General features: G+C 38.6%; 1 protein-coding gene across 3 annotated transcripts in view; it reads left to right on the top strand.

Moving 5' to 3' along the window:
* LOC126291556 (CWF19-like protein 2) overlaps positions 1 to 16,252 on the top strand; it is a 246,200-nt gene that overhangs the window by 66,385 nt on the left and 163,563 nt on the right. For all 3 annotated transcript variants that reach the window (XR_007551811.1, XM_049985067.1, XM_049985068.1), the window contains exons 5-6: positions 682 to 1,036; positions 13,439 to 13,599. Coding sequence is in view for 2 of the 3 variants with exons in the window: in XM_049985067.1 (XP_049841024.1) it covers positions 682 to 1,036; positions 13,439 to 13,599 (516 nt within the window). In the remaining variant the exon portion in view is untranslated. The remainder of the gene's footprint in view (positions 1 to 681; positions 1,037 to 13,438; positions 13,600 to 16,252) is intronic.

Raw genomic sequence — 16,252 nt, 5'->3', positions numbered from 1 at the left:
CTGCAGATGTGAGTAGAACCCTATGTTAATCTATTGAACGGTGTAAAAATTTTGACCCCAGCAGCAATAGTTTAAAATGTGAATATAAGACGACCTTATACTTTTCAAATGATGAATTTAGGGAAAGACCTCATCTCATAATCAGGTAAATACGATATCTTTACTTATGGTCTATAACTTACTTAAGTGAATGGGACTTTTTGGAATAACAACAGTATGAAATGGATAGATTGCTACTTGCCACATATAATAGGAGTTGAGTGGCAGGCAGGACATCCAGAAAAGGCTGCTAAATAATATCACCTCTCAGATTATATCTTCATAAGATGCAGACAAAAAAAACACACACTTTCACACATGCATAACATACACAATCAGGGCCACTGTCATCTCTGCGTGCTGAGGCCCTAGTGAAGAAGTTAATCCAATAGCTGTTAATGTGTTACACCCCTCTTTTCAATGTGTCTGTTTGCCACTAGATAACTCATCTGTATAGTGAGCAGCAATCTATCCATTTCGTATTGCCATTATTCCATCCTGGATTTTCTGGTTTTTATGGACCCCTTTTTTTACGTATTCGACATTCTGAAACAAGTTATACAGAAAAATTTGTTTTTGTTATTTCTTAGAGTACCTAATACATTGTAATTACTTCCTGATACTGAAATTGATCTTTTTCAGTCTCTGAGACACCTGCAGGACATGATAGCCACAGCAGAAGGGCAGAGGGACAGCGGTAGAAGGCGACCGGCATTCAGGAGGCCCGCCGAGGATGGCAGCTTGCCCAGTCCTGTCGGGGACCGGAGAAGGATGGAGGAGCGAGGGGGAGGGGAAGGGGGCCACCTGAGTGGCGCCGACAGCCACAGAGAGCGCCGGGGCAGCCCGGACGGGCGGGACAGTGACAGGCGTAGAGACTCTGGGAGGTCGTACGGGCACAGAGATCACCGCCGGCCTGAAAGAGCAGCTTGGAAAAAGTCTGACGTGAGAGTCGTGGAAGAGAAGACGAGGGGCAGAAGTAGTACTCCGACAAATGCTGGTATGTGCATTTCTGTTACACTGCCAATCTTCTGAGATTGTTAGCCTCCCCCCCCCCCCCCCCCCCCAATCCCCTTTCCCATGCCTCCCCCGCCCCCCTTGTACCATCCACCTCAACACACACACACACACACACACACACACACACACACACACACACACACTCTTTAAGGTTTATTATTAGCCTCCTGGCACACCCTTTGATAAACTATGGCGTGAGCTATTCATGTAAAAATAAAACATAGAAAAACACAATGAATAAAACCTCCAATAAGTAATTTGTGGCTACAAACTCCTCAAATGTGACATAACTCTGCTTTATGTGTATTTGGCTGGCAAAGTGCACACTGATTGGGAATTTTCTGACCTGTCTGTTTGAGTGCCTCAAACATTGTCTCCTTCTTTATCTTCTCCTCACATAATACAAACTGTTAAACTCTATGACTCTGAGGCGTCTAATGAAATGTAACAAATAAATTATGAGACAGAATTATTAGGTTGGTGCTGAAGTTCATAGCGTTTTTGTTTTACATGTTGTTGTTGTAGTTGCTGTGAGTTTATTTATCAATTGTAATTTTTGATTTGTATGCTATTTGAGTTTATGTAATGCCATTTTGTTACTTTAAGATACTGAGTGGAGCTGTGCAAGTTAGAAAATGGAGTGTCAATTGGAGAAATCGGAACATATCCAACATATTCTTCTGTTTGATTTCAATGGATGACTGCTTTAAGTGATGCTACTCAGTGACAGTGGCTGCCTACATTGTGCCACGCTGAAAAACACTTTGAAGAAATTGGGTTGGGAAGTAACTCTGCACCCACCTTATCTACCTAATCTTGTGACCTCATATTTTCACCTTTTTCACTCTCTATCAAGCAGTCCTCAAGGACTGAGAACAATATTATGGAAATGGAAGAGGATGTAGATGAAGATGAAATGGGAGATAGGATACTGCATGAAGAGTTTGACAGAGCACTGAAAGACCTGAGTCAAAACAAGGCCCCGGGAGTAGACAACATTCCATTAGAACTATTGACGGCCTTGGGAGAGCCAGTCCTGACAAAACTCTACCATTTAGTGAGCAAGATGTACGAGACAGGCGAAATACCCTCAGACTTCAAGAAGAATATAATAGTCCCAATCCCAAAGAAAGCAGGTGTTGACAGATGTGAAAATTACCGAACAATCAGTTTAATAAGTCACACCTGCAAAATACTAACACGAATTCTTTACAGACAAATGGAAAAATTGGTAGACACTGACCTCGGGGAAGATCAGTTTGGATTCCATAGAAATATTGGAACACGTGAGGCAATACTGACCCTACGACTTATCTTAGAAGCTAGATTAAGGAAAGGCAAACCCAAGTTTCTATCATTTGTAGCCTCAGAGAAAGCTTTTGACAATGTTGACTGGAATACTCCCTTTCAAATTCTAAAGATGGCAGGGGTAAAATACAGGGAGCGAAAGGCTATTTACAATTTGTACAAAAACTAGATGGCAGTTATAAGAGTCGAGGGGCATGAAAGGGAAGCAGCGGTTGGGAATGGAGTAAGACAGGGTTGTAGCCTCTCCCCGATGTTATTCAATCTGTATATTGAGCAAGCAGTAAAGGAAACAAAAGAAAAATTTGGAGTAGGTATTAAAATCCATGTAGAAGTAATAAAAACTTTGAGGTTTGCCGATGATATTGTAATTCTGTCAGAGACAGCAAAGGACTTGGAAGAGCAGTTGAACGGAATGGACAGTGTCTTGAAAGGAAGATATAAGATGAACATCAACAAAAGCAAAACGAGGATAATGGAATGTAGTCAAATTAAGTGGGGTGATGCTGAGGGAATTAGATTAGGAAATGCGATACTTAAAGTAGTAAAGGAGTATTGCTATTTTGGGAGCAAAATAACTGATGATGGTCGAAGTAGAGAGGATATAAAATGTAGACTGGCAGTGGCAAGGAAAGCATATCTGAAGAAGAGAAATTTGTTAACATCGAGTATAGATTTAAGTGTCATGAAGTCATTTCTGTAAGTATTTGTATGGAGTGTAGCCATGTATGGAAGCGAAACATAGACGATAAATAGTTTGGACAAGAAGAGAATAGAAACTTTTGAAATGTTGTGCTACAGAAGAATGATGGGTAGATCACGTAACTAATGAGGAGGTATTGAATAGAATTGGAGAGAAGAGTAGTTTGTGGCACAACTTGACTTGACCGGTTGGTAGGACATGTTATGAGGCATCAAGGGATCACAAATTTAGCATTGGAGGGCAGTATGGTGGGTAAAAATTGTAGAGGGAGACCAAGAGATGAATACACTAAGCAGATTCAGAAGGATGTAGGATGGGAGATGAAGAAGCTTGCACAGGATAGAGTTGAATGGAGAGCTGCATCAAACCAGTCTCAGGACGGAAGACAACAACAACATCAAGCAGTATTCAAGGAACTTCCTTTCTGGTTGAAAATGCGCTCAGAACATGCTCGACAAGTTCTTTGCCTCAAAACCATGTGATTTCTACAGTCGGGGAATTGATAAGTTAACCGAGCATTGGCAGACTGTCGTAAATAGTGAAGGAGAATATATTATTAATGACTAAAGTCTCTGTTATGTGTATCTGTTGTGTTTATTAAACTTGTGCACCAACGAAGTTCTTTAGGAAGTGAAATGTTTAACACTGCTGATAGGCACATCTTTATCTCCCATATCCTCTCTGAAGGAGGAAGTAATACTTTTTTAAAACTAGGGTAGGGTCTTCACTCCTCGTAACATGATGATTCTAAGTGAGCTCGCAGTGTTTTTGGATGTGGGGTGTGTACATGTGCATTTGTGTAAGGCCTCCAATGGAGAACGAGGCACTAAATGATTAATATTCCGTATGTATCATTACAGATTCAGAGCTATCCTTAATGACTATTTTCCTGGCGAACTTAAGATTTCATTATTTTATTTCAAATTCCCTAAACTTTAAATGTAAATTAACACCTTATAAAATATTTAGACGCAAAGTAGACCATGCTAGACAGATTTCTGGCTTCCCAAGGAACTGTGTCTTATTTTGCTCCGGATTGCGGCAGTCACTAAAATTCGTATAAAAATTCAAATGGCTGCTTTCTTCTTCCCAGAGAAAGTACACTGATACAAAGACGATCGTTTTCTGACGTTTGCAGCTGAGGAGGGATACGAAACCCCTGTGGACGGAAAATCCAGTCACTTGTCAGAGTCCTCGCAGGTAGAACTAGGCCACTGTTCCTGCCAGCACTTGGTACTGGTCATATATATGAAGTGGGAAGACGACTACAAAGTGGACACTCCGAGGCAATAAAACCCTGGAGCACGTCAGCCCTGACCTCAGTTTTTCTCAGCTTCTCTTTCAACCAACAGTTGCAGCCAGACGACACTTAACATCTCCTTGAGTCAGATTACTATTTACCTTTCATTACCTCAGGCAGAAGATAGTAACGTCGCCTCGCACAGCATGCGTGTCTGTGTCACACTTTTTCTGTAAGATGATACCTTTGACTGTATGGTAACAAGTCACCAAAACCACCCCTTTCATCATCCTGATTGTTACTTTGTGGGTTTAATTCTCTCTAGCATTTTAATATTATCACATACATAATTCTTTCTAGCTCATTAGCGGTGCAAGTGGTGTGTAAAGCATACTTCTTTTTTCCTCAGGTAGGCCGTCTAAGAAGCACGTGCCAGTTTCATTTCCATATGCGATATTCTTTTCTTTCCATGCAGTACTCTTTCATCTATTCACTGGGTTTTTTCCTTTTTGCCTTAGGACCACTTCAGACCAGTTTTCTTCACTCTCCTACCGTGTAATAATTCCATATTCAGTACTCTTACTCTAAACATTTCTTTTTCAGCTGTTTCTTCAGCTTTTATGTTATTTCTTTCTAAATCCTTATTTATTTTATGAATTTAATTTTCTGTTGCCTTTTTATCCCACAAATACTACAAGATCTTTTTGACTAATCTGCTGACTTACATTCAATCTAAATGTCCAATATATATGTCTTCTTTCTCTTATTACTTATGTTGTGTTTTCTGTGTTTAGATAAATTTCGTCATTACGTTGTAATTTCTAGCCTTCCACAGTTTTTCGTGGGCTTAATATTTTCCTAGAAATGTGCCTCTTAATATTTGAATATTTGCAGTTTATCTAAATTATAATGAAAGGCATTTTTTATTGTAAAGCTTCCCTTGTTTTAGTTCCCTTTCTTCTGTAGCAGCTTTTTACCAAACCACTTTCCTGGATTATCTCCCCCAACATATTTCAATATTTTTACTTTCTCCGTTTGGCTCATATCTCTTTTTCAGAAGTTTTGTGGCATTCTTAATTTTTTTTTCTTTGCAATATATCTTAAGCTGGTCCTACTGCCTATTTATTCTAAAAGATTTGTTTGTAGTACAGCAGATGGCCACATTTTCAGAATGTCTAGCAAAGTGAGCTGCAAGTGTGAAACAGTTTACTCCAGTATTTTTGTATCCTCTTCTCAACCTTATCGGTGAAATATTATATTTGTTCTGTTTGTTATTCCAAATTTTCACTCTTTCAAGAACACAAGAAGGATTTGGGATAATATATTTGTGTTTATTTTGAAGAGCTGAGATGTTTCTCTCATAAATTTCACTTTACACTGAGGTGATGAAATTCTCAGGATACCTCATGCTGTCATGTTGGACCTTCTTTTGCCCAATGTAGTGCAGCAATTCAACATGATGTGGACTCGACTAGTCGTTGGAAGTCTCCTGCAGAAATATTGAGCCATGCTACCTCTATAGCTGTACATATTGTGAAAGTGTTGCTAGTGCAGGATGCTGTACTCGAACTGACCTCACGATTACATACCGTAAATGCTCGATGGGATTATTGTGCAATCTGGGTAACCAGATTGTTTGCTCTAATTGTCCAGAATGATCTTCAAACCAGACACAGATAATTGTGACCCGGTGACTTGACATCATTCTGTGGGAACATGAAGTCTATGAACGAGTGAGTATAAATGGTCTCCAAATAATGGAACACAAATGGTTCAGTCGGACCAGAGGACCCAGTCAATCCTATGTAAACACAGCCCACACCACTAGGGAGCCAAAAAAAAAAAATTAAATCAATGAAATAAAAAAGGATTTAGGTAAAAAAAACATGTAAAAACTGAAGAAAAAGCTGACAAAGAAGTGTTCAGGTTAAAAGTATTGAATGTGGAAGGATTCCAACGTAGGAGAGTGTAAAAAACTAGTCTGAAGTGGTTCTAAGAAAGGGTGAAAGAACATGTGCCTTGTTAACAACTTGTGGGGTCTGCACCATTCTCGAACCCTTCCATCATCTCTTACTATCTGAACAGGCAACAGTTTCTAGTTGCCTTGGGTCCAAACCATATGGTGACAAGTCCAGGAAAGGCACACTCTTGACACTGTGGATCTCGGAATATCAAATTCCCTAACAATTTTGGAAATGGAATGTCCCATTCGTCTAGCTCCACCTACCATTCCACATTTAAAATCTGTTAATTTCCGTCGTGCTTCTGTGATCATGTCAGAGAACTTTTCACGTGAATCACCCAAGTACAAATAACAGCTCCGCCAATGCATTGCCCTTTTATACTCTGTGTACACGATAATACCACCATCTATATATGTGCATATTTCTATCCCATGACTTGTCACTTCAGTGTAGATACTGTGTCTTTTAAGTGTTTCATGAACTAGATTTGCTAATTTACTCACCAGGTGTTGGCAGGAGAACACATGTGTGAACTGTATTATTTATGCAAGCCTTCGGAGCCAGTGGCTCCTTCTGACAGAAAGGTTGAAGAGTAAAGAAGAGGGGTGAGGGAAAAGGACTACCGACATTTAGGAAAAGGGGTAAAGTTCTGAAATGCCACCCAGAATTCGGGTCAGGGAAGACCTACGGCATGGGGTAAGTTCGGAAAAGTCACCCAGAACACTGGTTCAGGGGAGACTTACTGGATGGGATGAGAATCATCCTGTGCTGTAAGTCTCCTGTGACCTGGGTTTCTATATGGCTTTTCTGAACTTTATCCAGCTTGCTTCCCCTTCAACCCTTTTGCCATAAGAAGGAGCCACTGGCTCTGAAAGTTTGTGTAAATACCTTTCACATTTGTGTTCGTCTGTCACTGCTTGGTGAGTAGATTCTTTGTCTATCCAATTGCGTTATATTTTTAAAAAATGGATTATTTTCATTTATAAATGTGGTAATTTGCACTTTATGCCAAATTCGTGGGTTATTTTAACTATAGTTTTTTCTGTCTACAAAACAAAATGCCTTTTTGAAATCAATAAACATAACTACAATATCTTTTGAATTAAGTGACCTATGTCAAATGACTGACTTTAGATTAAATATTTTTCAGAACATGATATGTCGTTTAAAGCATTTTGTAAGTTCACGTGTCGATTCCTGTATTTGTTGGGTCGTATCTCTATCGGTGTCTCCTTTGTGTATAAGTGGTATTGAAACATCAGTGAAAGCCACTCTCGACTCTGTGTTTGCGAATTCTGATAGAATACATCTGACTGTTAACCCTTTTACTGCTGTGAACGTTCTTACTACGTGCCAAACCGAGTGCTGCACCATTGTCACCTAAAGACAGCCACACTCGAAAAGAATGCACTCAAGGTCCTGCTTGTGCAAGTGTGCACAAATTCCTCAAACTTCCACACAGCCCGAGCATGCTTGTACATACATCTGTTTGTTTACCAAAAGATGGCTTTTGTCAGTTATTCTGCTTTTATTATGTAGAAACAAAAGAGGAAATGTGATATGTGGAGTAAAGAGTGTTTAAAGAAAGAAAAATACTATTCTTGTATTAGATATTTATAATAGACACAATATGGGACCTGTGTCACAGTACTGTTATTTATCTTCTATTTTTTTCCACGTAATATTGTGTGCTTTGACGTGTGTCACAGTACTGTTATTTATCTTCTATTTTTTCCACGTAATATTGTATGCTTTGACGTGTTCTGCATTGGACTTCAGCCTTTGTACAAATGTAATTTAATAACAATAAATAAAAATTAAATGAAATCACTGACAAATGTTTGTGTAAGGTTCTCGGTACACACACTTGAACTCTTACAGAAGAATATATTGTTGAAATCCAATCGAGCATCGAGCTGCTTGTTCAATCCTAATGCACAGATTTATCCTTCACACGCTCGAGCATGACTGGGCAAGCACGCTTGACGATGTGTGTTTGTCAAGCGTGCAGTTACGTGTGTGGCCACCTTAATGTGTCTGCCTGTACTCAGTCGCCTACATCTGGGCGTCTGTCTGAGCAAAGGCTACCTGAGCAGCTTGTCTTGTTCTCTTCCAGAAATTTGTGCAGTGCTTTCTACGATGTCTCCTGCTGAGACTGCCGATGAAAGCATTAATGTAGTTGTAAAAATATGTCAAAAGCTTCCACAGTGCAAAAAATTTAGAAACTAAAAAATTTTGTGTAGAGCAACATATGGAAGCATGTGCCACTGAACTTAAACTAAATGATGGCACTCTCATAATTGTAACAGTGTATAGGTCCCCCTCAGGGAATTTCCAGCTATTTCTAGAAAACTTGGATGCTTTGTTGTGCTATCTGTCAGACAGGGGGAAGCAAATTATCATTTGTGGGGATTTCAATGTTGATTCCCTGAAAGGGTGTAATAGGAAGAATGACCTTTTAGTATTACTCAGTTCTTTCAATTTGAGCTCCGTCATTGATTTTCCTACTCGGATAACAAAGAACAGCAGTACATTGATAGATAACTTTTTTATAGACCAAGATAAGTTTAAGGACATAAATGCTTATCCTGTTGAGAATGGTCTTTCAGATCATAGTGCACAGCTTGTTACAGTACATGACATAGCTCCATGCAGTATAATAAATCAGACTTTCAAAGCAGTGCGTTCAATTAACAATATAAATATTGCAAACTTTAGGGAAAGCCTACAGCAGCTAGACTGGGATGAAGTGTATAAGGAACCCGATGCAAACTTGAAATATAACTTATTTCACAATACATTTTTAAGGGTATTTGAAAATTGTTTTCCCAAGAAAATAGTTAAACATAATTCCAAGAAAACATATAAAAAACCTTGGCTAACTAAAGGAATAAGAATATCTTGCAACCGTAAAAGAGAACTGTATCTAACAGCAAGAGGGAGTACTGACCCCGAAATTGTTCAATATTATAAAAACTATTGTGCGGTACTAAGAAAAGTTATTAAAAAGTCCAGAAGCATGTGTATCATGTCTGAGATCAGTAACTCTGATAATAAAATTAAAGCAATTTGGAATATTATTGAAAGGGAAACAGGGCAACCAAGAGCACAGGAAGACGTTAGTGCAATAAAACTGAATGACAAGTGCACTAACAAACAATCAGAAATTGAAAATATTTTGAATAATCATTTTTTAAATGTTGTGGAGAAAATAGGATCTAGATCTTCACTAGAAGAGGCAAGGCTATTAATAGAAGAGGCCATACCTGCGCAGTTTGAAACAACTGTAATTCCACCAACCTCTCCCTCTGAAATCAGTAAAATAATAAACTCACTGAAAAGTAAAAGCTCTTACAGAATTGATGGCATTTCCAGCAAAGTACTTAAAGCTTATTCCCCACAGAAAAGTAGGATTCTCAGCCACGTATGTAATAGCTCTTTGGAGCAGGTTGTTTTCCCTGATAGACTGAAATATGCCATTGTAAAACCATTGCATAAAAAGGGGGACAGCTCTATCAAAAATTTTTGAGAAAGTAATGTATTCAAGAGTAGCCTCCCATATTTGTAAAAATAAAGTACTAACAAAATGTCAGTTTGGTTTTCAGAAAGGCTTTTCAACAGAAAATGCTATATATGCTTTCACTGATCAAATATTAAATGCTCTGAATAACCGGACATCACCCATTGGTATTTTTTGTGATCTCTCAAAGGCCTTTGATTGTGTAAATCATGGAATTCTTTTAGATAAGCTAAATCATTATGGTTTGAGTGGGGCAGTGCACAAATGGTTTAATTCATACTTAACTGGAAGAATGCAGAAAGTTGAAATAAGTGGTTCGTGTAATGTTAAAACAACAGCTGATTCCTCAAACTGGGGTGCTATCAAGCACGGGGTCCCACAGGGTTCGGTCTTAGGTCCTTTACTGTTCTTGATATACATTAATGACTTACCATTCCACATTGATGAAGATGCAAAGTTAGTTCTTTTTGCTGATGATACAAGTATAGTAATAACATCCAAAAACCAAGAACTAAGTGATGTAATTGTAAATGATGTTTTTCACAAAATTATTAAGTGGTTCTCAGCAAACGGACTCTCTTTAAATTTTGATAAAACACAGTATATACAGTTCCGTACAGTAAATGGCACAACTCCAGTAATAAATATAGAATTTGAACAGAAGTCTGTAGCTAAGGTAGAATTTTCAAAATTTTTAGGTGTGTCCATTGATGAGAGGTTAAACTGGAAGCAACACATTGATGGTCTGCTGAAACGTCTGAGTTCAGCTACGTATGCTATTAGGGTTATTGCAAATTTTGGTGATAAGAATCTCAGTAAATTAGCTTACTATGCCTACTTTCATTCACTGCTTTCGTATGGCATCATATTCTGGGGTAATTCATCGTTGAGTAGAAAAGTATTCATTGCACAAAAACATGTAATCAGAATAATTGCTGGAGCCCACCCACGGTCATCCTGCAGACATCTATTTAAGGATCTAGGGATCCTCACAGTAACCTCACAGTATATATATTCCCTTATGAAATTTGTTGATAATAATCCAACCCAATTCAAAAGTAATAGCAGTGTGTATACCTATAACACCAGGAGAAAGGATGATCTTCACTATGCAGGGTTAAATCTGACTTTGGCACAGAAAGGGGTAAATTATGCTGCCACAAAAGTCTTTGGGCACCTACCAAACAGCATCAAAAGCCTGACAGATAGCCAACTAACATTTAAAAATAAATTAAAAGAATTTCTAGATGACAACTCCTTCTACTCATTGGCTGAATTTTTAGATAGAAGCTAAGTTAAAAAAAAAAAAAAAACAAAAAAAAAAACAAAAAACTTAATCATTAGTGTCATGCAATATTTTGTGTAATGTAATTTCTTGTACAGACATCTTTTATTAACCTGACACGTTCCACATCATTACGAAGTGTCGTATTCATGATCTATGGAACAAGTATTAATCTAATCTGACTTTCAGGCTCATCTGTGAATTAACAGTTGTTACAAATCCACACTGATTTATATGCGACTTTTTCTTCAGTAGTTTCTGATACACATCGAGTAACTTCAAATCGACAATACCTACGGTACTGCGTGCAATATTCTCTCTACCAAATAAAGAAAAAAAATAAAAAAAATAAAAAGGAACATTTCAAATGAAACTATATAGCTCCAGAGTCTTTTTAAAGTATCAAACGTCAGTGATGTATAAATGCAGACGGAAGTGACAAATGAAATTTGTACCGAGGCTGGGATTCGAACCCGGGTTTACTGCTCACTAGACTTATGCGCTGACTACTATGCCACTCTGGCACGGTGGCTTTGTGCAACTGCACGGACTATTGTAGTACAACTTTCCTATGCCAGGGTGGCGTAATGCTTACTGCATTTGCCTAGTGGGGAAGAGACCAGGCTTCGAATCCCGGCCTGTACCAATTTTCATTCATTGCTCCAGTCTGCATATGTACATCGTAAACATATTTAATCATAGTTAAGAGGATATTTTTAAATAACACGTTGTCAGTTACTTTCCGCATCTGTGCAGATTATACTGTATCGTTGAATGTGAGGGATGGTAGCCATCAATGATACAATTTTCATTAAGGCTATTTTGTAATCTAGAATGTCCTGTTACTTCATACGGTGAACGAGATATACTGATCTTCAGTGACATCAATCTCACAATTTAGCGTTCATTGCGAACCACATACAAAACTTTTTAACTTTGTTGTTATTATATAATGAGTCATTTGTGGTAACTTCAGGAACAATTTTTGCTGGAGTAATGGGGTGTTTAGTCACTGGAGGAGTACTGATTACTTACATGTAATAAGTACATTATGTCAACAGTACATCTGTGAAACATCTTTTGCGCTGTTAGGAAATTTGGTGATGCATTTTTAAGTTTCCTGTTACTTCTTGCCCCTCAAAAATGAACTACATAATTCTAATTACACAGTTAGTAATATTTCACATCTTTATTGTAACTTTCAAAATCAGTCAAACATAATCTGAAATGTTCATCATTTTCTGTGAGTTTTCTGGCACACAATTCATTCGTAGACAGCCACAGTGGACAAATTGTGTATGGACTTGAACAGTTTATGGAAATAAGGTGTACTTTTGTGTGCAATTTTGTAATAAATTGTCCAAGACAATGGAAACTGAGGTGTATGAATTTCTTTTTTGTCGATATTTCTATAGTGACAGGAATCTAACAATGCCGCAAATAACTTGACAACCCGTTGAAGCAGTCTGACCAGCTGAGGGCATCAGAGTGAGTCACCAAAGAGAAAACATGTGGAGAGCAACAATGACAGAATGACAGACAATGGAGACAGCATATCAGAATAACTAGTCGAGCAAGTAAAGCAGAATCGATACCTAAGACATAGCAAATTTGGAACCAAGACGGCGTATAGCGAGATCAATACAAAAGCGCAGAGAAATCTCTCGAGTAGATACGTTCTGCTGTCTGTTATTGTATGTCAATGAAAATTCCACCGAGCTAATTTGGGATTGTTGTGTCAAAAGGGCACTTGAAGCTCCAATTCAGAGGACATTTAATTATTAATGAAAAACCCGCTATCATTTCTTGTGGACACCAGATTTTGTGTGAAACACACAATGAGCAGATTTTATCTGTAGTGGCACCATCTGCACATTCCACAGATGAATTTCCAAATATCTGTCAAAACAGTAGAGAAGATGCATCTGTCAGGTCATAGGAGAGACGATTGATACATAATAAAGTGATGGAGACATTAAACTCTTGTATTTCTTATCACATAATATATACATTATGTGCCTCTTGTATCTTTAATGTATTTGTGACCGAGTCAGGTGGTGCAGTGGTTATCACACTGGAGTTGCGTTGGAAGGAAGATAGTTCAAACTCGTGTCTGGCAATCCTAATTTAGGTTTTCCATGATTTCTCTAAATCGCTTCAGGCAAATGCTGGGATGGTTCCTTTGAAAGGGCATTGCTGACTTCCTTCTGTATCTTCCATAATCTGATGGGGACAATGACCTCACTGTTTGCCCCCCTCAGCTGAATCAACCAACCAACCAAAGTGTGTGTGATAATCTTCCTTAGTAGCTTTCCTTGTGTTGGAAGAAAACAACAGTGAAAAGAATATGCTGAATCTGTTGCAGAAAAGACCACACGGAAACAAGCAGGCAGCAGTTCTGACGGCTCTTCATCGGAGTCTGCAGAAGAAAAGGGAGAGCCGGTGGGCACTGGAGCCCCACTCACTGATCTGGAGATGAACGAGCTGGCAGCCAAGCTGGTCAAAGCAGAAATCCTCGGCAATGAGGTACGCTGTGGAAAAGTGAAGTGGCAGCTGTATATACTAGTGGATGCAGGCCTGCAGATGAGGTTTTGTGTGTGTGTGTGTGTGTGTGTGTGTGTGTGAGAGAGAGAGAGAGAGAGAGAGAGAGAGAGAGAGAGAGAGAGAGAGAGCGCAAAGTAAAGCTGTACAGCTCAGCATAAGTAGCTGAAAATTACTGACACTACATTGCCTACAGGACACAGCCAAGCAGTCACTTGCCACTTCATGTATGTGCTCGGGTTCCGCAGTGTGTGAAGTGAAATCTGCTATACCCTCTGTATGTTCCTTCCATCTTTCAGCTTTTAATTTCTTTGCATTGTACTGGCATGCCATCTGAGCTCTTGATATTTATACAGCTGCTTGTCTCATTCATTTTCCTTTAGGTGATGCCTATTGTTCCCCTATTTATATATGCGTCTACAGCCTTGCATTTACCCTCTAGCCGTTCCTGCTTAGCCATTTTGTTCTTTCTTTCAGTCTCATTTTTTAGACATCTGTATCCCCTTTTTCATGCTTCATTTGCCTTTGTATATATATTTTCCCATTTAGTCAGTTAAATTTAGTATCTTTTGTGTTATCCAGGAATTTCTGTTGGCCCTTATTGTCATACATATGTGATTCTCTGCTGCCTTCGCTATTCCATCTCTCATAGTTTCATAGTTAGTCATTTGTCTGCTGTTTTATTATCTTCCCTGTTAAGTCGACATTGCGTGATACACCCATTGAAACCCTCAAACACCTCTGGTTCCTCTCATTTATTCAGGTCCCATCTGCTTAATTTCATATCTTTTTGCAATGACTTAGTTTTAATTTGCAGTTCATAACCAATAAATTGTGGCTGGAGTTCACATCTTCCCCTGGACATTTCTTTCAGTTTAATATCTGGTTTTGATGTCTTTTTTTATTGCCATTTTATAATCGACCTGTCTCCAGGTCTCTAGCACCTGCACAACCTTCTTAAATTAGTCTTAAACTGATTAAATTTTGCTTTGGGAAATATTGTACCCGGTGGCTTCCTCTTTCATTTCTTTCCACCAGTCCGTGTCCTCTTCCTATCTTTGTTTCTCTTCCTTTTTCCACTTCAAAATTCCAGTCACCCATCTCAAATTTTTGTTCCCTTCTACTATCTGAAAGATTTTCTTTATCTCATCATACATTCTTTCAATCTCTTCACCATCTACGGAGTTAGTTGGTGTATAAACTTGTACCATTGTGGTTGGTGGTGGGTGTTGGATTCATGTCTATTTTGGATATGAAAATGTGTTCACTATGCTGTTTATGGTAGCTTATCCATATTCTTATGGTCTTATTCATTATTGGACGTACTCTGTAACCCCTATTTGGTTTTTGTTGATACTTTAATGTTTCAACCACAAGTCACATTCTTTCTACCACTGCACTTCACTAATTCCCGCTGTATCTGACTTCAACATATCCATTTCCATTTATAAATTCTCTGGCCTCCCGAACAAATTAAGTGACCTAATATTCCACACACTGACCTGTAGAATGCGAGTTTTGTTTTTCCTGTTGACGATAACCTCCTGAGTAGTCTGCACCCAGAAATCTGAATTGGTTACTATTTTACCTCTGGAATATTTTAAATAAGAGGTTGCCATCATTATTAAGCCGTACAGTAGAAATGCATTTTTTGTTGCAAAAAAATAATGGCTCTGCTTTCCACTCAATTTCGCCCATCTGCAGAACTAACACAACCTCTCTCTCTCTCTCTCTCTCTCTCTCTCTCTCTCTCTCTCTCTCTCTCTCTCTCTCTCTTCAGGAACTGGCCTGAATGACCAAAAGCCCCCTGCAAGTGTCAACAACTCCCCACCCTTAGCAGAGGTGGGTTCTTTTATTCTGGGGGCTCGGGATGAGCCCTAAGTAGGAAGCACAAAGTATCTTATAAACTAAATGAGTATTTGTACAATTTCAAATGACATTCCAAGCTAATTTTCCCTTTGATTTAGTGGGTCAAAATCATTTCAGGGTGGATTCTGTTTGTGTGCAAATCACGTTTATTATATACTGTCTGACCCTTCATTATTGGCCATATACAGGGTGACTCTCAAAGATAAGCAAATATTTTAATATGTTATTCTACAAGTAAAACTACAGAAAAAAAGTTCATATAAACACAGGTCCGCAAATGTTTAGGTATGCAGTTATGGCTAATAAAAGATTTTGCCTGAAATTTAGCAACTTTGCTGATATGAAGCCACTGTAAAACTGTACGAGGTTAAAGTAAAGCACAATTTCCATTTATTTTGTTGTTATTGGTCTGTTGAATCTAATAAAACGCGTCCCAGGCATGTATCTGCAGTAGTTTTCCAGAACATCCAGAGAAGCAAAGATTATTATGCAAGTAAATTTGTTTACTTTCCATTAAGAACATAGAAACGTCTATGTCATTGTTGGCAACCATTAGTGAGTTGTTTCAGTCATTTCCTAACCTTGAAATAGTTTGTTTTCTGCATTGTCCGCCGGCCGGTGTGGCCGAGCGGTTCCAGGCGCTTCAGTCTGAAACCTCGCGATCGCTACAGTCGCAGGTTCGAATCCTGCCTCGGGCATGGATGTGTGTGATGTCCTTAGGTTAGTTAGGTTTAAGTAGTTCTAAGTTCTATGGGACTGATTACTTCAA

Source organism: Schistocerca gregaria, chromosome 9, assembly GCF_023897955.1.
Source record: "Schistocerca gregaria isolate iqSchGreg1 chromosome 9, iqSchGreg1.2, whole genome shotgun sequence".
NCBI lineage: Eukaryota > Metazoa > Arthropoda > Insecta > Orthoptera > Acrididae > Schistocerca > Schistocerca gregaria.
This window is presented reverse-complemented; position numbering and strand designations above follow the sequence as displayed.